Source organism: Canis aureus, chromosome 34, assembly GCF_053574225.1.
Source record: "Canis aureus isolate CA01 chromosome 34, VMU_Caureus_v.1.0, whole genome shotgun sequence".
Lineage (NCBI taxonomy): Eukaryota > Metazoa > Chordata > Mammalia > Carnivora > Canidae > Canis > Canis aureus.
The window spans coordinates 30,251,563-30,277,900 of record NC_135644.1 but is presented as its reverse complement, the minus strand read 5'-3'; the positions used below and the strand labels follow the sequence as shown (position 1 = coordinate 30,277,900).

General features: G+C 35.0%; 1 protein-coding gene across 4 annotated transcripts in view; it reads left to right on the top strand.

Annotated features, from left to right (window-relative positions):
* Positions 1–26,338, top strand: part of GALNT13 (polypeptide N-acetylgalactosaminyltransferase 13) — a 537,911-nt gene that overhangs the window by 108,327 nt on the left and 403,246 nt on the right. For all 4 annotated transcript variants that reach the window (XM_077883057.1, XM_077883055.1, XM_077883056.1 and 1 more), the window contains one exon: positions 1,414–1,659. In XM_077883057.1, coding sequence (XP_077739183.1) covers positions 1,518–1,659 — 142 coding nt within the window. In that variant the 5' untranslated portion in view covers positions 1,414–1,517. The remainder of the gene's footprint in view (positions 1–1,413; positions 1,660–26,338) is intronic.

Genomic DNA, 26,338 nt, shown 5'->3' with positions numbered 1-26,338 from the left:
CTTGTTATATTTACAGTACATGGTTTAGCTATAAATTTATTGTAAATAAATTAATGAGGTAGCCATTACTCTTTATAGTATAAATTTAAAAAATATGTTTACATTGTTAATTCTACACTTCCTTTGAATATCTCTCAATAATTTTGCACTTATATTTTATGTTTTTTTTTTAGAATTTGTGCTTTGGTTATTTTAAGTCACTTTAATATTTTGTTTTCCTTCTGCTAATTTTTTTGAATGTGTAATATGTATTCTAAAATATACATTTGTTGTGGATATTTTCTTTGCAGACCAGGTGGGTTTTTACAGCTAAGTAACTGATGACTTATTTCATACATTAGTCCTTTTTGAGAATTTGAGAATTTTTGTTTGTTTCATGTTAATATTAATAATTATCTATTCTGCAGGATGTTTTACAAGCATTATTGTGGTTAGTCCTTATAGCAAATCTTTAGGTTTGGCATTTTAATTTTCATTTTATAGACAAGAAAACAGAGGCTTAAAAGGGCTCCCCAGAGGGGAGCCTGGGTGGCACACTCTGTTAAGTGTCTGACTCTTTGGTTCAGGTTGTAATCTTGTGGGGTGAGATCCAGCCTCACGTCGGGCTCTAGGCTCAGTATGGAGTCTGCTTGAGTTGAGGTTCTTTCTTTCTTTCTTTCTTTTTTTTTTTTTGATTTGCTTTCCTTTTTTTTTTTTTAAGATTTTATTTATTCATTCATTCATGAAAGACACACATAGAGAGAGACACAGAGACACAGGCAGAGGGAGAAGCAGGCTCCATGCAGGGAGCCCGATGTGGGACTTGATCCCGGGTCTCCAAGATCACGCCCTGGGCCAAAGGCAGGGGTTAAACCGCTGAGCCACCCAGGGATCCCTTGAGGTTCTTTCTCCATCTCCCTCTGTCCCTCCCATTCATGCTAGCTCTCTCAAATAAGTAAATAAATATTAAAAAAAATTTTTTTAAAGAGTCCCACAGAAAGGTGAACAATGCAGGCCTATCTGTGTATAAAGGTCAGTTCTTAGCTACTATCATATATTGTATCCCAGGATGATTTCTGATTCTGCAGTATTGGCTCCTCAGAAGTGCTGAATCGGTAAATTCAGGGTTCCTCTATTTGACAATCTGGTGCTCTACAGAGTTTCATGATAGGACTTCTTAAGAAAAGAATACAATCTGAAGAAATCAAAGAGTTGTCAAGTGCCCAGCAGAGTAGTGACAGATCTGGGATTAGCTGTTAGAATTTTAGCCACCTGGCTTGCTTACAGTTTTCACTTATTTAGGTTTTTCATTCTGAATTTGAAGGCTGAGTGCTGATATAGATGGAAATATTAAATCTCATGTTATATCTCTTTTATGCAAAACAAACTATACAATAATGAAATTTTCTTTTCCTCCTCCTTTTTTTAATACAGTGGGATGCATCCTGCTTTTACATTGGAGCTCACCCCTGTGGCTTGGATTTATCACTGTAGCATCTGTGTCCAATCTATGTGTTAACTAGAAATCAAGGGAAGACATGAGGAGGTTTGTTTACTGCAAGGTGGTTCTAGCCACTTCACTGATGTGGGTTCTTGTTGACGTCTTCTTACTCCTGTACTTCAGTGAATGTAACAAATGTGATGACAAGAAGGAGAGATCCCTGTTACCTGCACTCAGGGGTAAGTGCTTATGAAGCAAATGTTGCTTTTATAGAGATGAGAGTTGTGGTGACTCTTGACAAAACATGAAACTTTGAAATAGGGAATTTTTTTTTAAGCTATTGAGTTAGAAGAGCATTTTGTCAGAACTTTAATGTCCATTTAACTGTGGGAAAGCTACTTTCTCAGCCTCAGGAGTCTTGTTGGAAGAAATGAGAAGAGTTAGCTAACCTCCAAGGTACCTTCCAATTTTAATAATTCCAGTGTTCGATGATGGTACGGAAGGAACAATTTTGTGAACATTCAAACTGGACTGAATTTAAAGTTTAGGCTTCCAGAAGGAAAAGCCCTTGGAGGCTAAACACATAACATAAAAGGGAAAAGCTACTGAAGTGAGATAGAGGAGATGGTAGCAAAAGGTAAGGACACATGACACACCTACAGATTTCCAAAAACAATAAAACAAACTTTTTTTTTAAAACAAACAACTTTTTAAACAAAACATATATTGATGGCCAGATTCAATCTATGGGCACCAGATTGATGCCTTTCTAATTTCAAGTACACAATTAACGTCGCATTAGCTCACTATTATATCCTTCTTTATGGACCAGTTTCAATGACTACATAAGAAACCTAATGATTTTTAAAGTGGTGATTTTTTTAAGTCAAGTTACAGGGATTCATTTTCTGCAGTTATTCCAAATAACTTTCTCTATGCTTTTTGTTAACAACTTCTAGATTTATTAAAATATTTCCATAATACTCCTAGTATAGGGGTGCTTCTAACATACTTAGGATGCTTGAAATTAGTTTTATTATCATTATATTAAATATTGTTTTTCTTGAAATCTAGTTTATATTAATTCTCTACTTAGCAAAAGTTTTTTTTTTTTTTAATAAATATAACAAAAGACAAGCTTTGAGACCCATTTGGAATGTTTGTACCTTTTGAAAAAGAGAATCTAAATTACTGACATGAGGACATGAGTTTTGCCTTTGTTTAATGGATGTAGTCTACTTTTAATGCTACAGATATTTTTGAGGTTATTCATTAATCAAAGTATGTGAATAAACATAATTTCATTGATACTATTTGGTTATATGAGGCTTAGGAAACACAGAAGAGCGTTTCCAAAAATTAGTTTTGTTAAAAGAGTATTTTCAACTTTTCTTTCACTTTAGATTGCAGTAATGCTCTTGCTCAATTGAAGAAATTCTATCTTCCTCTTTTTCAAAATGAGTTTGACTCACTGTAATTTTTGACTGGCAAAAAAAATTGAAAGTACATTGGAAGTGACTGAGCCTAGACCCATTTAGGTAGTTTATATGCATATTTTATGCCTTTATGCTAGAATTATTCAAAGAGGAGAACTTTATGAGTCTATCGGTTTTTGATAGATGAACATGGGGATTGATATGCTCATCTTTGGTTAAAATCCCAGAGAAAAATCCTCCTTCTCTACTTCTTTGTTAAATCAGTTGAGCTGCTGCTTGGCTGAAAGTGGAAATGTGTTTTGGTGGATCTCATCAGTTTGGAATGATCACTTTGTCATTTGTTGAATAGAGCCATCTAGATTGGTCACAAAAATATGTCATCGTCTGATTCAGCAAAACTATGACAGCTTATTCTGCAAGTACAAAAAAGTACAGCTTTGCTGATTTAAGTCCTTAATGCTCAGTCTTAAATCTCAAAATGTGAAATTTAATGATGCAAGGCAAAACTAGTAATTTTTTCTCATACTTAAGTTGTAAAATTAAACTGTATTCTCCTTATTTTTAAGACTTGTTTAATGTTGTACATTAATATTTGTCTTGAGCAAATGGAAATGACTTTAGGGTTTTAATTGTATTTTCTATTATTTATTATTTTAGAATATTAACTTTATTTAGGAATGTTGCCACACATTTAATATTTTATATACAGGCAGGTGATGCTGTGTAAACTGTACTTGACTGAAAATTTCATGTTCTCCTTAAAACTGGCTTTTTGACTTAAAAAAAGTTGATCCTTCTGGTCTTATGTGTCTCCATTATTTAAAAAAAAAAAAAGGTTTGGAGTAGGTGGTTTCTCAGATCTCTTTTAGTCCTAAATTTTAAACAGTTTTAAGTACCCAGAATGAGCATACACTATGAATTAATTTTTGAGATACACTTATTTATTTATCTATCAATTCCTCAATTATTTAAGTACCATTAAATCAACATTTTGTACACCTTAAACTTACATAATGTTCTGCATCAATTATATCTAGAAAAAGAAAAGAAAGGAAAGGAAGAGAAAAGAACATAGCTCAGAGATGGACAACGGAAAGGAAAGTACTAGAATTTTTATGAAATAACAGATTACGGGATACTTCTGAATGAGAAAGCTGCAGAGCTCTTATAAAATTAGAGTAATTAAGACTGTAGTATTGGTACAAGGGGTCACAATGGGTAGACAAATTACTTAATAGAATAGCATAGAGACTCTAGAACTCTAGAAGTAGACTTACACATGTTGGACATTCAGAATATGGCAGGAGTGCTGCAGATCAGTGTGGGGAGAGAAGATTTCTTCAATAAATGGATCTGGAAATAAGATGGTAATCCATGTGGAAAATATGAAGTTGGATGCCTAACTCATGTAATAAATCAAGATAAACTTTGGATTTATTAAAGTCAACAATAAAACTAGAATTTTTAGTTGAAAAAAATTAATTTCTTTCAGAAGTGTTCTAGTTTTTAGGGTATAGTCCTTTACCTCTTTGGTTAGGTTTATTCCTAGGTATCTTATGCTTTTGGATGCAATTGTAAATGGGATTGACTCCTTAATTTCTCTTTCTTCATTCTCAGTGTATAGAAATGCCACTGATTTCTGGGCATTGATTTTGTATCCTGCCACGCTACCGAATTGCTGTATGAGTTCTAGCAATCTTGGGCTGGAGTCTTTTGGGTTTTCTATGTAGAGTATCATGTCATCGGCGAAGAGGGAGAGTTTGACTTCTTCTTTGCCAATTTGAATGCCTTTAATGTCTTTTTGTTGTGTGATTGCTGAGGCTAGGACTTCCAGTACTATGTTGAATAGCAGTGGTGAGAGTGGACATCCCTGTCTTGTTCCTGATCTTAGGGGAAAGGCTCCCAGTGCTTCCCCATTGAGAATTATATTTGCTGTGGACTTTTCGTAGATGGCTTTTAAGATGTTGATGTCTTCTATCCCTACACTCAGAAGAGTTTTGATCAGGAATGGACGCTGTATTTTGTCAAATGCTTTCTCTGCATCTGTTGAGAGGATCATATGGTTCTTGGTTTTTCTCTTGCTGATATGATGAATCACATTGATTGTTTTACGAGTGTTGAACCAGCCTTGTGTCCCGGGAATAAATCCTACTTGGTCATGGTGAATAATTTTCTTAATGTACTGTTGGATCCTATTGGCTAGTATCTTGTTGAGAATTTTTGCATCCATGTTCATCAGGGATATTGGTCTATAATTCTCCTTTTTGGTGGGGTCTTTGTCTGGTTTTGGAATTAAGGTGATGCTGGCCTCATAGAACGAATTTGGAAGTACTCCATCTCTTTCTACCTTTCCAAACAGCTTTAGTAGAATAGGTATGGTTTCTTCTTTAAACGTTTGATAGAATTCCCCTGGGAGGCCATCTGGCCCTGGACCTTTGTGTCTTGGGAGGTTTTGGATGACTGCTTCAATTTCCTCCCTGGTTATTGGCCTGTTCAGATTTTCTATTTCTTCCTGTTCCAGTTTTGGTAGTTTGCGGATTCCTCAAAAAGTTAAAAATAGACCTGCCCTACGACCCAGCAATTGCACTGCTGGGGATTTACCCCAAAGATACAGATGCAATGAAATGCAGGGACACCTGCACCTTGATGTTTCTAAGAGCAATGTCCACAATAGCCAAACTGTGGAAGGAGCCTCGGTGTCCATCGAAAGATGAATGGATAAAGAAGATGTGGTTTATGTATACAATGGAATATTACTCAGCCATTAGAGATGCCAAATACCCACCATTTGCTTCAACGAGGATGGAACTGGAGGGTATTATGCTGAGTGAAATAAGTCAATCGGAGAAGGATAAACATTAGATGTTCTCATTCATTTGGGGAATATAAATAATAGTGAAAGGGAATAGAGGGGAAGGGAGACGAAATGGGTAAGAAATATTAGAAAGGGAGACAGAACATGGAAGACTCCTAACTCTGGGAAACGAACTAGGGGTGGTGGAAGGGGAGGAGGGTGGGGGGTGGGGGTGACTGGGTGACGGGCACTGAGGGGGTCACTTGACAGGATGAGCACTGGGTGTTATTCTGTATGTTGGCAAATTGAACACCAATAAAAAATAAATTTATTATTAAAAAAGAAAGAAAAAAATAAGCATTTATAAGACCTTGAATTAAGGAAAAATTCTAAAATACTACACAAAAAACATTGAACATAAAAGGAAATATGGATAAATTTGACCATATTAAAGTTGAGAAAGTTGTTTCATTAAAATATACCTTAAAAGAGTAGTTACAAACTGTAGATGTTAAAAGAAATATATATATACACACACTATTATTAATAAAAAAAAAAGTGCAAATAACCCAATAGGAAGAAATGTGTGATAGGAATGAATAGATAGTTCTTAGAAAAGGAAACACATATAGCAACAAAAACTTATGAAGGAAAAATTAACATCAATAGTGATCAGAGAAACACAGACCAAAGCTATCAGGACATATTTATATCCATTTAATTGGCAAAAATTAAATTTACTGATAATACCAAGTGTCAGAAGTGATGCATCTCACACTTTTAAAAGATTGATTGATTGATTGATTGATTTGAGAGAGAGAATGAGAGAGTGAGGAGTGAGGACAAGGTAGGGAGGAGCAGAGGGAGAGGGAGAGACAAATCCTAAGTAGACTTTGCGCTAAGTGTGGAGCCTGACGCAGGGGATCAAGGACCCCAGATCATGACCTGAGTCGAAACCAAGAGTCAGTCACTTAACTGACTGACCCACCCAGATCTCCACATTTTTATAATAATTTTAGTTAGCAGTGCCTTATTCCTGAAATCTGAACATTCACATATAACCCATCACTCATAGTCATACACTCAAAATTTCTTCCACATAGACAAATATTTCATAGTACTACTGTTTATAAAAATAAAACTGAAAATAATCTGTAGACCTATCAGTTAGAAAGCTGATGAATGAACTGTGATATTTCAGTATAAGAGGATAGTATATGTTAGTTAAAATGAATATATGAATGAAGTTTGATAATATAATAGTTATATCCCTCAAAGATGATAAATAACATGATATAGTTTGAAAAACTAAAACCAACTAAAATTTAAAAATAGACATTTTAAGAATATAGAGATGCAACAAGACTATATAAAGCAAGCAAGATCAATTATGATAATGGAATTTAGGGTGTTTATTGTCATGTGTTAAGTGAGGTAGGTGCATGAACTGGGGATGAATATTTTGACTAAATATGGGGCATTAGTAGTGTCCTAGTTTGTTTTTTATGTGGGTTTGATTTGTTATTGTATTTCATGGGTAATTAAATGAATAAGATCCACTGAATGGATTTAAAAACTGGGAAGCCACCGAATGGATTTCAAAGACAGCAGACACAATCACATTTGTCTTAGGAAAAGATCACTATGGATTCAGTGTGGAGAATGGATTGAAGAAGAGCCATTCTCTTTAGGGAGGCTGAGTAGGAAGGCATGGTAGTGTCCCATGAATTCAGTGTAGGCGGTGATGCCTACTTAGAGCGGAGGAGTGGTCGTGAGGTGTGATGGAAGTGGGTAAAATGAAAAGATATTTGAAATATGGGAGCTGGATGCATGTCTGGCTCTGGCAGGTGTAGGATACGGGAATGTCAGGGAAGTCTTGGGTTTCTGAGGGCGTTATTTGGTTCAATGTCCTGAGAGGGGAATAATGTAGGAGGAGATGATTTGAGGGTGGACATAGAGTTTATTTTAGACATGTTGAATTTTAGACACCTGCTAGGCAACTGAATGGTATTGTTCAGTAGGAAGTTGGCTGCATTATTAAATTCCAAATGTCAAACTTAACCATCACTTCTATCGAATTTTTTTCTAAAATGGATTACATTTTTCTATTTTATTGAAGAATGAAGCATATGCAATATAATTAAATCTTTGTTACTGAGTCAGAATTATAATTTTCACATATCAATTATTGAATAATGCTGTTTTTAAAAAAGATTATTTCAGAGATTTTATGGGAGCATGTAGGCCTGTTTCAATATTAAATGCAGACATATAAATCCTTTTTATTTTCCTATTTTCTAAATGATTTCTTTTTGGTAACATAAGTACTTGTTAGGGGAGCATGTTAACTTTTTCATTCTACTCTGGGGCCACTTAGAATTAAAATGCACTGAAGGATATTTCTAACTCCTAACTGGTATGGAATGCTAACTAGTGATCCTCCCAAGCTGGAACAATTAGATATTTGAACGAAGAGGTATTTAAAACGACTAGTGTTTCTGCAGTCCATCTAGAAACACTTTGGACAAATTTGAAGTTGTGTGGTAGGTTTGCATCAGCATTCTACCGTAGTGGATCCTACTCCTGGCTGACCCACTAAGGGCCTATGGTTGAGGGCAAGTTAATTAATCTTTCTGGGCTTCAGTTGCCATCTGTCGAATGAAATGAATATGAGTCATGATTTTTAAAAATCCTGGTCTTCAAAAGAATGATTGTATGTTCTATGAAACTATGACAAGTAATCTCTTTCACTATCTAACTTTGGCCAATCCATAAATAATGCATGGTCTGAGATGAGAAGTAGCGACATGGAAGTGATATGATGGAAGGATTTTGCTTAGAAACCCCAAAGAGGGGGGCACATGGGTGGCTCAGTCGGTTAAGTGTTGGACTCCTGATTTCAGCTCAGGTCATAATCTCAGGGGTCATGAGATTGAGCTTGTGTTGGGCTTCACACTCAGGGGGGAGTGCTCAAGATTTTACAAAAAGGGGGGGGTATCTAAGTAGGAATTGTTGCTTATATGTAAACAAAGATAAGTACATAGCCAGTAATGATCATAGTAACAATAATTATAAGATGTTAACTATTCTAAATTATTTCCAAATGTTAACTCATTAATTTTTTACCAAAAAAAAATCTGTGAAGTATTCTTTTTTTAATATGAAGAAACGAAACGAAACGAAAAGAAAGGATGAAGAAACTGAGTCAGAGTGAGCGTATGGGAAAAACACTCCTGTGTTTTCCTTTACTCATACATACCACTCATAGTGGTACCACTAACACCAGATGTGTGGGCTCTTTTCCACAGGAAGCAATTGTCTATATCAGCTGAGTGTCTCATAATTCTGAGACTATCTACTCAGTGTTAACATCCGATCTCACAAGATAAGGGCTCCGTCCCATAGGACTGCCACGCTTCAGATAACTAAGGCAAGGCCCAGATTGTCACTTGTACTTCTGACTCACCAGCTACAAATTGGAGTTTCCTTCATCCTCTTTAATATTGATTTTCTAGACTGTCTCACAGAAATCAGGGAAATGCGTACTTACATTTATCAGTTTATTACAAAAAATGTAATAAAGGACATGAACAAGGAACCAGATGAAGAGATGCATAGGCTGAAGTTGAGAAGGATCCCAAAGGAAGGAGCTTCTGTCCCCACTGGAGTTGGGTGTGCCACCTCCTGTCAGGTAGATGTGTTCACCAAACCAGAAGCTCTCTGATCCCCATACTTCTGGGATTTTTATGGAGGCCACATCACAAAGAAATGATCAGTCATTAACTTAATCTCCAGCCTCTCTCCCCTTCCCAGAGGATAGGAGTGAGGCTGAAAGTTACAAGCTTGTAATCATGGCGTGGTGTTTCTGATGACCAGCTCCCAGCAAAGAGCCATTTAGGAGCCCACCGAGAGTTGCCTCATTAGAACAAAAGACACTCCTTTTTTTCTATTTTATTTTTTAAATTCAAATTCAAATTAGCATTTAGCAGAGTATTGGTTTCAGGAGTAGAATTTAGTGATGCATCACTTACATAACCCCCAAAGCCCATTCCAACAAGTGCCCTCCTTAATACTCATCACCTATTTACCCCATCTTCCCACCCACCTCCCTTCCATCAACCCTCCCTTACAACAGACACTTCTATCAATTGTAAGTGATTTAGGAGTTCCGTGTCAAAGACCAAATATTAGAGCAAGAGATGCTCCTAGTGGTCTTATCACTTAGGAAATTACAAGGGTTAGAGATGCTCTCTGCTAGGAACTGGAGGCAGAGACTGCATATGTATAGTTATACGTATAAAATTTCTTTTTTTCCATGGTGAGGTTAAGGGGGAGGGCCAGAATTTTCACAACCAGTAGAGTAGGATTTCGTTATTAAGGTGTTAGTTATTAACACTTTAATCTTTAATTAAGTAAAGAATTTCGTTATCAATAAATGTCAGTTTGTACTAGAGTTCAGGTATCATGCTTTCATCTGGCTACCAGTATGGAGTACATATGCTGAAAACTTGCAATGACTGTTTTGTCCTCACTCAGCGCACTGTGGACACCCGCCAGGTCTCCCTGGTTAGTAGGATGTATAAATTCCAGTCAGGAAAATATTTCCTAGAGATCCTCTGATTTCGGATCATTAATAGAGCAGTATCACCTTACCTGGCATTTTAAGGTTTTGAAAAGTTACTGTTAACCACTTGTGTCCCCTTAAGACCTTCTCACTGCTGCTCTGATTTGAGGGAAGTCAAGAAAAGGAATGGAATTGCTGACCAGTAACCCAATTTTATACTTCTGTGTTTCCCTTCATCCCGCCTGGGAGAGTAACTGAGTTCCTCCCCCTTCATAAACCCAAGGACACAGGTTGCCTTATTCTCTTGGAATCTTGACAGTGGACTATTGCATCAGCCTTTCCTTTATTTCTTTCTAGATGATCTCCTCATAACATTAACACCTACCCATGCAGTCATTTATTAAACACTGAATGTTTGTTGATTTTGTTTGATTAACCTTTGGTGCTTCAGAGAAGAGTTCCTGTGTGCAAGTGTGAGGGAAGTCTGAAAACTGGTGAGGTAAAGTATTAAAACTAACATCAAATTTCCCTTAATATTATTATTTTTTAAATATGGTGTCATGTATTGGGGGTAGGGTAGATGAATGTGATTGATTAAAATGTGTTGTTGTCAGTATTGGAATTGCCCTTAATAAATTAGGATGACAGGGACGCCGGGTGGCTCAGCGGTTGAGCGTCTGCCTTCAGCCCAGGTCATGACCGTGGAGTCCCAGGATTGAGTCCTGCATCGGGCTCCCTGCATGGAGCCTGCTTCTCCCTCTGCCTGTGTCTCTGGCTCTCTGGCTCTGTCTTTCATGAATAAATAAATAAATTCTTAAAAATAATAATAAATAAATTAGGATAACCACTGGAACTTTCAGGCGACAATATTTATAGTCATTCCAAAAGTAAGGCATATAGACACAGTTTGGATGGAGAACATAGATTTCCCAGAAAATTTTCAATCAAATTTATAAATAGTGTTCAAAAATCTACAGGCCTTATAAAATTATGACCTTTGATATTTGCTTTGGACTTCTTTATCCACAAGTCACTCTGATCCCTCTGCCGGTCCACATAGACATATTAATGTTAGGAATGAAAATAAATTGTTATAAGGAGCAATGATTAAGTTCACTGTGTCAGATGTTTTATATATACTGTTTTGATGAATTCTCAACATAGCATTGGGACAGGTATTATTATCCTCATTTTCATATGTGACACTGAGGCCTACAAAGGCAGATTAAATTCCCCGAGATTGAATAACCAGTAAGAGGGAAGAAAGAGCTCACAAACTGGTTTGTCAGACTTCTGAACCCAGACTTTGAGTCAGATTCCCAGCCGTCCAATGAGGTGCGCCCAGACTCGTTTTAGGCAAAAACAGTCTTAAGATTTATCTGCTAATTTATGAAATATTTACACAACTAGGGATGTTTCTGGAGTACATAGGAGATGGCCACTGACCCTGCGTAAAAAATACCTTATTTAATATACTTAAGAGAACAGTATCCTGACAGGCTCCCCTTGCCTTATTTCAGGCTTCGGTGGTCTTGTGCCTCTTGAACCCCTGCAGCGGGGAGGCCTTCTGTGGCACTTTCCCCGGCAGCTCTCTTGGGGCCAAGCTCTGAAGTCTTAGAACAAATAGTTAAAAGTCCTGAACAGCAGTGAAGCGTTATTTTTTTCCCCCAAACTTAATAGGACCAATTGATACAATTCTTTAATCCATTTATTAAAGTGAGGATATGAGAGAGCAGTGAATCAGTGGATTGAAGCAGAATCAGACATAAAGGGAATGTCTAGATTTTAGGTTGAAAGTTGGAATAGAGACAAATTTAAAGGACCTTCTCTAGAAAATGGGGAACCGCTGAAAGTTTCTGGAAAAGGAAAGGTGTGTTGATCGTCAGCTGATGTTTAGAAGGAGAATGCAATGCTGTTAGTTATACGTGCAAGACATTTTTATCTTTATATAAATAAAGACTCAGACATTAGCGTTTTATTCATTCATTAGAACTACTTAGTTTAATGGTAAGTAAATGGAATATTAAGTCATTTAAATTGTTCACTTTGCAAATTAGTTGGTAGGAACAAGAATGTTTTCCGTTTCCGAATTTAGATGTTGTTTTAGGAAGTTCACTGGTCAAAATCTTTACTAATTTAGTATTAAATAAGCTGAAACAATTCTTTCAGGGAACACTGGAATCCTTGATTTGCATCAGAGCAGGGGACAGGAAGATAAAGAAGCCACTCTTGTTTTCATGTTGAGCAAGGGAGAAAGGGATTCAGAATCGTGTGAATGAAATGTCAGCCTATCAAGACTGTACTATCAGGAAGACAGAGAATATGTGATATTAAAAGAAAAAAAATGAATAAGACTAGTTATCTGTCTTTTGAGGGCAATTCCATAAAGACTTGAATTGATTTGGTAGAGGGCAAAATTATATACCAAAAATTATATACCAAATAGCCCACCAACACGGTGGGGATGGGCAAATTTGATCTCTAACCACTGGAAACCATTTTTGCTGAAGGGCTATGTTTCAGCAGAAAGATAACAGCTAAGTAGAATTTTTTTCAGTTTTGTCCTCTTCTATCCTTAGCACCTGAAACATTGCCTGGCTCTTAGTGGGTGTTGAGTGAATAATTATTAAGTGAATGAAAGAATGCCTGACATGCTTGATACTTCCCAAGGGTTCTCATGGATATAGAATGTTCAGTTTAACTTGATGCTTAACGATATTTGAAATAATTATCATGGCAAAATTATTTTTATTTTTATTGTTTATATACTTAGTCTAAACTATTTCTTTTATCCTTTATTGGTGCATATAATATGCTTTGCAGCCCAAATGAACACATTGATAGCCAGGGGACTATCTTTTTCCTTCTGAATCTAGCCTGTGTTACCCTGTGTGTACTGTCTCTGTGAGGCAGACTACACCTGCGCAGTCCACTTCCTCACTCTAGATGCAGACAGCCACTGATCTGGTTTTGTGACTATTGCTTAGTTTTACTTATTCAAGAAAATCTGATGAATGAAGACGAACAGTATGAACTCCTCTGTATCTGGCTACTTTCGCTCAGCGTAAGGGTTTTGAGATTAATCCAAGCTATTAATTGTTTCAATGGTTATTGCTGAGAAGTATCCTGTCACTTACTGTACAGACTACAGTTTGTTTACTCTTTCACCTGATGATGGGCATTTGGGTTTGTTCCACGGCTGTTATGAATAAAGCTGCTGCATTTGTACAAGGATCCTTGTGTGGACATATGTTTTCACAACTCTTGGGTAAATATCAAGTAGTGGTAGTGCTGAGTCATATGCTAAGTGTATTCTAATTTGGTAAAATAATGCCAGTTTATTTTTTTAGGTTGTTAAACTATTTGCTATTCCCATCAGTGACATAAGAGATATCTGGCCAAAAAACTTCATAGACAGTGCTTTCAATTTTAGCTATTTCAGTAAACTTGTGATAATATCTCATTTGATATAATTTTTGTGGCCGAGTAACTAGTGTTACTGAGTAACTTTGCATTTTTTCTTGCCAGTCTCTTTTATGAAATATCTATCAAATTATTTTGCCTATTTTGTACTTGAGTTGTTTGTGGCTTACTTTTTAAAATTATTTAAAAGGTATCTTTCAGAGAACAGAGATTTTTAACTTTGATGAAGTCTGGTGTATCATTTTTATTATTTTTATTGTTCTTTTTGTATCCTACCTAAGAAATTTTTGCCTATGCCAAGGCCATGATGACTTTTTTTAATCTCTCTGTTTTTCTTAGATGATTTATGGTTTTAGCCTTTAAGCTTTGAGTTAATTTTTGTGTACGGTGTGAGGAGAGTCAAGATTACTTTTTTCCTAAAATAAAAACCCAGCTGTTCTTGAAATATTTGTTTTTTGAAGATAAAAAAGGCATGGATTTTAGAAAGAAGCATGATATTTTCATGTAATATTCCTCAGTATATACCTATATACTTTCCTATTTCTTACATGAATGATTCAATTATGAATATTTGAGTTCACTTTCTAGCATTCACTGGATATTATATGTAAAGCATGTAAATTTTGTTATATAACTTGAAAAGTACCCAAATGTTACTAACCAAATCTTTAAACGTTTTGTTTTGAAGGCAAATGAAAATCTAACATGAAACTATGTTTTAAAATAGTACTATTTTTTTCTATAATAAAATCAATAAGTATTTATTGTAGAAAACATTTAAATACAAATAAAAATAAAGAAGAAAAATAACCAAGAATTCAACCCAGAAATTGGCATCATAAAACAAAATTTAATATTTTTATTTTTTTGATTAACATAGCATAAGCATTTTGTTCTGCATGAAATATTTATTCAAAGCATGATTTTAATGGCTGCATAAATTTTATCATATATATATATATACTAAAATTCATAATTAAGTACTTTTTATTACATTTTTGTAAATTACTTCTAATTTTTTTTTACCACAAAGTAATGTCATAAAATATTTTTAGGAAGTTTGAGAATATTGAAAATGTTGCTGATTACATTCTTAGGCTAGATTCATAGTTATGGAATTTACCTTTTTAAAGGCATACATACTTTTAAAAGGCTCTTCATAGATATATCTAATGACTTCCTGGAAAGACACTCTTCACATCTCATTGTCAGCGTATGAAAACACTTATGTCACCACAATATTTATAATTTTAATTAGAGTACTTTCTTTTTTTTAAGATTTATTTATTTATTTGAGAGAGGGAGAGCGTGAGAAAACAGGGAGGATGGGCAGAGGAATAGAGAAACTGAGAGTATCTTGAGCAGCCCCCTGCTGAGCATGGAGCCCAGGGGACGTGGGGCTCCATCTCGGACCCTGAGATCATGAACTCAGCTGAAATCAAGAGTCAGACACTTACCTGACTGATCACCCAGCACCCCTAATTAAAGTACTATCTAATCACAATTTTTTAAAGGATTCCCCTTTTATTGCACTTACATTTAAATTTTACCATTAAGCACTGAGTATAAGTATGATGTACAGATTTTTGAAATGAAGATAAATGAATGTTGGCTTAAAAATGTGATATATAAGCCACTGTAGATATATTCAACAATGACAAAATCTAGGTAGTGGTGAAATTCTGTCTCTGTACTGTGACACAGTTAGTGGTACAAGTAAACTCTATGGAGACAGGAAGAAAAATAAAAAAACTTTGGGCTGCATTTGGAGGAAAAATTTGTTCAGGAGAGGTCTTTGTAATCACCAGTTCTTTTAAGTTTTTCTGTTTTTAAACTTGTTTTTACATTGAGTGATCTGATTTATATGTATTTTATGTTTTGTATAGGAATGAGGATGTATTATTTTCAGTAATTACTTGTGATTTATCTTTCCCCTCATTACCGATTCGTAATGTTAAAATGAACATGTGAGGGGCACCTGGGTGGCTCAGTCAGTTAAACGTCTGCCTTCCACTCAGGTCATGATCTCAGGGGGAGCCTGCTTCTCTCTCTCCATCCCTCCCCTGCTTGTGCTCTCTCTCTCGCTTTCTCTAATAAAAAATAAAATCTTTAAAAAAAAAAGAACATGTGGAGAATCGTTCTATTTACCAAGGTCTTCATATCTACATGTTTATTTGATTCCATTGATTTGTCTTCTAAATCATATCTCAGAGCTAAGCTATTTTGATTATTTAACTTTCTGTTATCTGATGAAACACTTGACGAGTTTGCAGACAGCTTTACTGAGGAGAATGAGAACACTGCAGTTCCAATCTTGGCTTTGCCAGTCAGTGTGTTCTCCATTCTATCTTGACCTGTAAAATGAGAGGCTTGGTGCAGACCTATTATTTTTCTGTATTTGAGAATCAGTTTTTTTTCATGATAACAAAGGGAAATAGTATGTTACAACTGAATCTTACCATATTTAAATATAAAAAGGTATGATAAGTAAAATGAGGCTGTGGAAATATATAGAATATGCATCTAAAAGCTCTATTTGGCATTACTATTACCAACATCCTGTATCTTTTTTGTTTTACACTTTTTGTAAATATATTCATATGTATTTTCTTATAGGTCTGTCATACTGATTCCATTATGTTAGTACAATAAGTGGGGATATAATATAAAATATTATAATGGCAAGAACATTGATGTTATGGTTTTAAGATCTGGATTACATTATGGTTCTGTACTTAACCAAAAATGTGATCCAGATAGAATTTCACTTCTCTCTTTTAAGGATTAAATAGGTATGTTAAACAAATTTCTTTAAGAATCATAAAAGGCTCTACAGTGAGACATTAGTACACAATATTTACATGGAGTTATTAGCTCTAAAAACAAAACCTTGTTCCTTTAAGTAAAAATGCTTTTCAAATATTGTTATTATTAAAAATCACTTATATATAATATATGATTCCTTCTCTGGAAGGTTATTCTTTCACGTTACAGTAACACATAATATTTATTTTAAAAATGTTTTTTAAATGTAGAAGAATATCAGAAAGGATATGAAAAACACCTACAAGTTAGACACATACAATTTTAATTAAAGTTTCGGTTTATTTCTTTATATTTCTAATGGGGATCTTATTTCATATATCCTGCTTTAGTATATATAAATATATATATTTAAATTCAGTTTGCCAACATATAGTATAACGCCCAATGCTCTCTCAATTTATATTTTGCATAGTTATCTGCATCATCAAATATTCCTTAAAACAATTTTATTGGCTGTACATTATTCTAATATATCATAATTTGTTGTTATATATTTCATTATTAATGCACCTATTCTGAGCATGCCTAATTCTACCTATTATTTATTATATGAGCTGTGAACTAGATCTCAAAAGATTAGATTCCAGGAGGTGAGAAATTGTTCTTGAGGAAATTGGCACTCTTGTTGAATTGGAAGGATTGTGTGCATTAACATCTTCACCATCATTAGAGCTACCATTTATTGTCTCCTTTATGCCAAGCCTTACACTCCCAGTACCATGTGCCATGTCATTAAGTCTTCAGATATCTCTATGGAGAAGTTAAGAGAGAATTATCTTTTTTTTTTTTTTTTTTTTTTTTTTTTTTTTTGTTCACAGTGTCTTTGAATAAACTCTCTTAAATACAGACCACACCAGTCAGGTTCTTTCTACAGTGACTTCATCAAAAATGCTTTTATGAACACCACTCCAGGAAGTCTCCATCTTGCTAAATCCAAATGCCACTTCTCAGCCTTTATATTCTTGACTGTGAGTAATATCTGAAACAGTTCATCATTTCTACCTCCTGTAATACTTTGTTCTTATCTTAAAGGCTATCACACTCTCCTGAGTTTTTCCCTTGCTGAGTGCTCCTTCTCAAACTCCTTTACAAGCTCTTTCTCTCAACTTACCTGTGAGTGTTGACCTAGCCTGGGAGGTGGGATTCAATTAATTTATCTCTTCTTTATTATGCTTACTCCTTTAGCAATCTCATCTAATCTGATTTCTTTGCTTTATGGCCCATCTTATAATTTTACAACTTCCAAATTCATATATCCATCTCACACTTTTCACCTATTTTTTAGACATTTATGACAAAAGCTTACTTGATATAAGTCTGTTGGATTCTGAGAGATATCTCAGACTTACTTACTGAGTTTAAAATGTGTACTTCTGATCTTGACTTACTTACTGATTTTAAAATGTGTACTTCTGATCTTCCCTCACAAGCTTCTCTACCTATAGTCTTCTCTTTCAGTTTTTAGCAGCCTCAACACTCCAGTTGCTTAAACCAAAAATCTTAATCATCCATAATTTTTCTCTTTCTCCCACATTCCGTTTTAGCAGGTCCTATTTATTCTTCCTTCAAATATATTCAGAATTCAAACACTTCTCACCAATTCACTGACTTCCCTGCTTCTATCCTTATTCACCTTTCATCTATTCTCAGCAGACCAGCTAGAATGATATATTTTTTTAGTTTTATCATTTTTAAAAATATTTATTTATTTATTTATTGATTTATTTATTTATTGATTTATTGATTTATTTATGAGAGATACACAGTGAGAGAGGCAGAGACACAGGCAGAGGGAGAAGCAGGCTCAATGCAGAACTCGATCCCAGGACTCTGGGATCATGACTTGAGCCAAAGGCAGATGCTCAACCACTGAGCCACCCAGGTGCCCCTAGAATGATTCTTTTAAAACCTAAATCACATCATGCCATTCCTATGCCAATGGCTCTCTGGCATTCAGAGTAAAAATGGCCTAACCAAGTTCTATAACTCCTGTGCTGAAGTCACCAAAATTTCAAGTCCTATTAATGTACCCTAGTTCATTCTACTCCATTCACCCTGACTTTTTTGCTGTTCTTGGAATATGTCACCTCAGGGCCTTTGAATTTACTGACTCTTCTGTCTGTAATGTTCTTTCTCTAGTTGTCTTCATGTCTTATTTTTTCCTTTCACTTTTTTTTTACATTTCCTCAAATGTAACTGATAGAGCGTGGGCTTCATGGCATCTATGATTTGAAAATATAAATTGTTCCTTATCCCTGAACTTTTCTTTCTTTTTATTTTGTTTTCCCCTACTGCATTTTTTTACCACCTGAAATATTATATATTTTTCTTATTTACATGACTTTCTTTTATTGTCTCCCTCCTCCTGACAATAACATCAGTCTATATAGTTTACTGCTATGATTCTGGTGCCTATGAGTACCTGGAACATCAGATGTATGAATGAGGCAAGGAATACTGAATGATTACTTGCTTTATGCTATCATGATGAAAGGATCTGTAGAGCAAAAATTTAACTTTTGTCCCAAAAATAAATTACCACTGGAGAGAATCATTTCAAGACTCTAACTAGAAATCTTTACAGAATATAAATAGTATATAAACATGATCGATATATAAAGGAAGCATGAAGTTTTCAAATACCGGTTTTCCACAGCTAAAAGCATAATGCTTTTTTCACATAACTTTATAATATTAATAAAAATTATCATATGTACTATTTTTCATATTTAATATAAATTATATCAAACAAATTGGTGTTATGAGTTGAGTAGTGTCTGGAAAGAAATCATACCTACATAGAATCTCTGAATGTGACCTTATTAGGAAATGGAATCTTTGCACGTGTAGTTATTAAGAGATCATACTGGATTAGGGTGGACCCTCAATGCAAGCCTGGTATCCTTAAAAGAGACAGAATGACCAGAGAGAGACATACAGGAAGGAGACCATGAAAATGAAAAGAAGACCATGTGAAAATAGAGGCAGAGATTAGATTTATGCTGCCACAAGTTAAGCAGTACCTTCCAGAAGCTGAAAGAGGCAAAGAAAAGAGCCTTGGAAAAGAGCATGGCCCTGCTGACAACCTGATTTTGAACTTCTAGCCTTTAGAACTGTGAGAGAATAAGTTTGGTTTGTTTCAGGTACTACTGAGTTTGTAGTAATTTGTTATGGTGGCCCTAGGAAACAACTACTAGTAACCATTTTAAAAAATGTTTCTTGGTCTTAAAAATACAGGAAGAGTAAAGACATGGCTTGTTTCAAATCACAAAGTAGTTCAGTCAAGATACTGAAGATGATATTAAGAGATCTTCATCAAGATTGAAGATGCAGAGACCTGGGTGGCTCAGTGGTTGAGTTCTGCTTTTGGCTCAGGTCATGATCCCCAGGTCCTAGGATCGAGTCATGCTTGGGAGCCTGCTTCTCCCTTTGCCTGTGTCTCTGCCTCTCTCGGTGTCTCTCATGAATAAATAAATAAAATCTTTAAAAAAATTTGAAGATGCTACTACAAATACACTTCTCCAATCTTTCTAACCTTAATATTAAGATAAAAATAAAATATTTTGGTGTTCTATGAAGATATGGATATATATTTAAGAAAGTCACCCACCTATAGTAGAAAATAAGTTAGGAAATATTGAGAATATACAGGTGTTTACTAACTTTATGAACAGACTTCTGGAGTGATCATTTATATTTTTTAATTTGAAGTTCTCACTTCTCATGACCAAAGGAGCTACAAATGAATCGGAAGCTATGTCATAATATGTGCATGTAATTCTTCATAATAGGTACACAGAATAAACTTAGTATGGATCACTTGGGGTAATCTATGAAATAGCCTTATTGATAGAACTCATATAACACTTTAGAATTGGTACCCTTATGACAAAGAGCAAATGAAAAGAATGATGTAAAGATAGTTATTGAGTGATCTTGTAGAAATCTTAGAAATCATCTAGCTTATCTTCAAATTTCTCAAAATTTTCAATGACACAGAATACATTTTTCAAACCAAATTTTATGTAAATATAATTTATCAATCAATAAAATAAATGATAAAACTCCTATCTGTGAAGGCGAGATAAGTGGTCCATAGTCTTTTTGTTGTGGTGGTGATTGTTGTTAAAGGAAATGGAGATCCAAGAAAGTGGATCAGTTGTCAAAGTTAGACTAGTACTAGAGGCCAAGCTAAATCTACTGAAAGCCTTGAGGATTCCAACCTAGTGCCCTGTTCAGAAATTATAGTCCCCATGAAAGGGCCTGTACAGTTTGCAACTTGCCTTTGCCCTCATGAGTTTTATAATATTTCTCCCTGAAATTTATCACTATCATTATATTTGCTGTACCCAGTATCATTTAAAGTTATTGATGTTTACCAAAAATTACCCAAAATCCACGAATATAATTTTTTGATGTGCTCTGTTGGAATACATATTTTATAGTTCAATTACTAGAAAATCACCTAAGATTTCTACAATCCTAAACTGAAGGTAACCCATTTTTTTCCCTCTCAATCTACCTAATACCTTATCTAAACTTCGTCCATTATAATCTCTATGTTTTCAGCTATTTGTGTGCACTTTTTGTTGTTCTCACTAAGGGCACTTTGTATTTAGGATAAGATCCATCTGTGACTCAGGAAAACATCTGCCAGAGTGTCTTTCATAGAGCAGGTATAGAACCACCATTTGGTGAATGAATAAACTTTGATCTAGTTTGGATACCCTTTTCTACTTTTGCTTTATAGTGGTTCTTTGAAGGTATGTAACTTGTCTGTGCTATTCTCATGCCCACCGAGTGGAATGAAATGAGCATGGCTATATATAGATGATCTTATCTCTTGACATAAAATGTCTGGAAGAGTCTGTTGATGGCTGTTATGAACATTGTGTGCTCTCAATAAATATTTGTTGGATGAACATTTATAATAGGTCTGCATTTCAAAAGCTGAAGACTAATTTGATGCTGCCAATGATTTATAGACTTTGCTTTGACTAGTTCCTGAAATTATCTTTGGCTTGTGCTTTTTTCTTTGAACTATCTTGGCTGCCTTGATGTTCTTCTCCTTCCAATCTATTCTACACACTGATGGCAGATAAATCTTACTGAAACACTGCTTTGATGCTGTTACTTGCCTTCTTAGTGTCCTTCAATAACTTCCTACTAATGGCAGTTCAAAGTCATAACTCCATAACTCCTCTCTGGCACTAGAGGTTTTCTATAGTCTGCCCACTGCCCAAAATTCTAGTCTTAGCTTTAAATGCTTTACAAAATATTTATTTATTTATTTTAAAGATTTTATTTATTTATTCATTTAGAGAGAGCAAGAGAGAGGCAGAGACAAGGCAGAAGGAGAAGCAGGCCCCATGCAGGAAGCCCGATGTGGGACTCGATCCCAGATCTCCAGGATCACGCCCTCGGCTGCAGGCGGCACTAAACCGCTGCACAACTGGGGCTGCCCGCTTTACAAAATATTTAATGTATGGTGGTTAACACATGGATCTTAGTGTGAGAAGATCTGCATTTTAATCCTAAATCTGTCATTTCCTAAATATGTGACCTTGTACAATTCATGTGCCATTATGAGTTTCAGCTGCTTCATTTTGAAAATGGGAATGACGACTGCATTTCTTTAATTCTTTCCTTCAGTAAATGTCTGTTGGGTGCCTACTATGTGCTAGGTACTTCTCTGGATATTGGGATAAATCAGTTAACACAATAGACATAATTATTGTGGAGCTTACATGCTAGAGCGGAGAGTAAACAATAAATAGAATAAATGAATAAGAAACAGAGTATTCTAGAAGGTATAAGTACTATGAAAAAACTGTAGGTGAGTATCAAGAATTGGGAGGAGGTGGTGGTGAAGAGGAAGGATGGAAGTCAGCCTTGGAACAACTGAGGGATTCTTCCTCTCTTGCTTTCTGGAAATCAAGGAGCTCCCAGAAGAATTCAGATTTTAGAGATAAAACTGATTCAAGCTTTCTATTACGTGTTTTATCTGAAGATCCTAGGGAATTGTAGTTATGTGTAAGGAAAAGAAGTTGGTTTTGACAGTTTAATATTCCTAGGCCTTTATAATGGAAAATAGTCTAGATGAAGAAGTGAGCTTTTTTTCCTTACATGATGAGTGAGAGACGTTCAGAATTCTTGATTAGTATATTGTATGGATATCACTCTTAGAAGAGATAACATTTTATATCATTCTCTGCTTTGCCTATGATTGTCTTTGTTGTTTTCTTTTTGTTTGTGTATAAATGCACAAATCAGGTAGGGGAAAAGGCAAATTTGGGCAATGTATTTATTCTGAATTTTAATTCAAGGCAATATATATCTTCATGACATTATTGTTCTTGTGTGTGTGTGATTATACCCCTGTCATGGCCTTCCTTGGCAGTAGACTAAAACCCAAATTCTTATTGTACCTTGAAATCTGTGGATCATTGGTTAACACTGGATGCGTATCAGATTCACTGGAGAGCTGAAAAACAAATGCTTGTGTTTGAACACCACTTCCCCCTCTTTTTGCTGATTTAATTGGTCTCTGATGGAACATAGACATTGGTGCTTTCTAAAATTCTTTTTTTTTTTTTTTTCCTAAAATTCTTCAGATGATTTAATATGCAACCTGGCAGGGAACCATTGATTTAAAGTGATCTAGCCCTGCCTCTCTCTACAACCTCATCTCCTATCATTCCCTCCATAACTTATCTTTCTCTGCTCACAGGCCTTATTTCCATTCCTCCAAATTGCAAATTGCATACTCCTCTCAGGGTCTTTGCATTTTCTACTTTATTCAAAATGCTTTCTGCCAGATGTATTCATTTAACATTTCAACAAATATTTATTGGTCACTTCCTCACCCTACTATGGTTAAAACTGAAATAAAATGAAATAAAATAAAGTACTCCCTCTTAGTCCAGCTATTGGCTTCTTTTCATTAAAGGATTCAATTTAAATACCAAATTCTGGCACACCTTCCCTGACCACTTCCACTGAAATAGCTACTCCTAAGCTATTCTCTGTCTCCTCCTACCCTGTTTTAATTTCATGGCCCATATCATATTACGTATTCTGGATTTGTCCTATCTATTGTGTTTCCCACCTATAGATTATATGTTCTGTGATGATGAAAATTTTGTGTTTCCCTCAAATTTCATTCTCAGTGCCTAGAATAATCCTATTTTATGGTTTGGGAACATGCTAGATACTCCATAATTAATCAGTCAATCGATGATCTAATGTAAGGAATGTGGGCTCTGTAGTTACTAAACTGAATTTTATTTACTATGAAGGTATTGGAGCATAAGCTTTAGGGTCCCATATGATCAGGAACCATTTCAATTTTGTATTTTTTGTAATAAGATCTCCCCAAAATAATAAGTTTCAGGCCTAATAAAACATGGATGTTTCCTATACGTAAACTAAATTTTCTTCTAAGCTCATCAGGTATTAATTTATCAAAGGAATATTTGTATTGCTTAGGTTAAATAAATAAAATAATTTTGCTATTAAGAACAGGCTGTTTGGAGTCATGTGAGCTGAGTGAGTAAAACATTTGGAATAATAAATGTTTGAGAAAATAACTTGTTTTGGAAACGAGGCATTCATTTTATTTTACTGCAGAAACAGGTTTTTTTTTTTTTTTAAGATTTTATTTATTTATTCATGAGAGGCACAGAGAGAGAGGCAGAGACACAGGCAGAGGGAGAAGCAGGCTCCACGCAGGGAGCCCGATGTGGGACTCGATCCTGGGTCTCCAGGATCACGCCCTGGGCTGAAGGCGGCGCTAAACCGCTGAGTTACGGGGACTGCCCAGAAACAGTTTTTCTATCAGTTTTCTGCACTGGACCATTTACAATAAATTATATATTTATTTGTATACTATTAAGTAATTAATTGCTGCAGAACATTTGATGTTTATACATTTTTAAGAACATTATTGGTAAAAAATGAGTAACATGATAATATATGATTGTCTTCAATGCCTGACTGAAAGTAGTGTGAAATTAGACTTTAAAAAATTACGGGTTTGAAAGTACATTTAAAATAAATTAGAATAAAGTTTTGAAATGATTCCATCTAAAGAATATTTTTAAGGGCATATTCTTCTAAGAATTGAGGGCATAGTAGCCTTAATTAATCATTCATGTTTAAGTTCTTTTAAATATTGCTCTCGTCAATTTCAGGGGATGCTTTTCTTTGAGAAAGCCTTGGAAATAAGTAATGTGTGTGTAATAAAATCTCAGCGTAAGAAGGTGTTATTCAAAGCCCTTCAAAATTTGACTTAAATATTCCTTTCCATTTATTGCTTCCTCAGGGAAAGAGTGCTGCTACTGACTCTTCTTCTAAACAGGAAGATTCTTTCCTACCTTGTAGATTTCCTCATACTATTTTATATTTCTAGACTCCCCTTGCTTTCCAAAGCATGATCTTAAACCAGCAGCAGTGGCATCACCTTGGAGCATTTTTGGCAAATGCAGAATTTTAGGTTCCATCCAAATCAACTAAATCAGAATCGCTGTATTAATGAGATTTTCAGCTTATTCATTTGCGCATTAAAAATGTAGCAGGTCCAATTATTGAGATTCTAATTTTTCTTCACATTCATACCTCTCTCTCTTGAAGTCTTCCCTGAATCCTCCAGAGAAATATGATGTCTCAAACCTGGGGGTTATGTATTTTTTTAAAATATTGCCTTTAATTATTGTTATTTGTGTATAAGCTTCTTCCTTGAGGATACTATTCATGCCTATACCATGTCCTAAGTAAATGGATTTCATAGATCTTCCAAACATGTTCTATTAAGTAATTATATCCATGCTTCCCAGAACATTACAAATGGAGTACTGAATTCAATGCAAATTAAATTTCTCTGAGGTAAGAAGACAGATTATTGTCTATAAGCTCCCAAAGCTGTTATTTAATTGCTGGCTTGCTGGGTCGCAGAGTCAGAAACTTTCTATCCTCCTTCACTAAAATGGTAGTAGAGGGAAGAAGAGCTGAAGAAGCTCCCTACATTTTTCTTAATGGCTGAGGCCCTAGGCCTGGATTATCATCTCTGCTTGCATCGAGGCAGCCTGAGTGTGAACTCCTGCTTTTCTTCCTTGCTTTGTGTGACCTTTAGCAGGTATCTTAGCTTTCTAAGTCTTCATTTCCTCATCTGTTAAATGAGGACAATGACAATACAATAACAATACCTACTTCATAGGTTTGTCATTAGGATTAAGTTATGTCTGCAGAAAATTTTGTATAGTTCTTAGCATATGATCAACACTCTGAAAAGACTATTAGTATGGTGATGATGATGATGATGATGATGATGATGATGAGGATGATTTTTGTCATTTTAAATCTAGGTTACTTTGGTGTATCTAAAGGAAGCACATACAAAATTTCTTTAAATTATTTAATTTATATTTTCCTTTAATAAATTGCCCCAAATCAATAGTTTTGAACTTTAAATATGGATACTTTCATGAATCTTCTCAGTAATTCACCTAGGCACACTTATTTAAATAATTTGCCAGGTTGCTGAGGGGTATAGGATCAAAAATTAATGTAGCAGTAGAAGCTTCCTTGCTTTTGAACAGATCAATATCTGTAAGTGAATTAGAGGCACTTACAACTAAATATCCAGTAATAAATTAAAAATGGATTCACTGTGGTTACATGGAGGTAGGGATCTAAGATTATGGTCTCTGCCAAAACTTAGTGACCCAAATACATGTTCCTCTTCTACTATCCTGCCTTTTTGTATGCTTGTCAATTTCAATAGTTATTTATAAGCCTGGATGCTCAAAAGAATATTGAAGAGTTGAGCCTTTTAATCAGTAATAGCTTTGAAAATACAAATAAAATCGTAATCACTT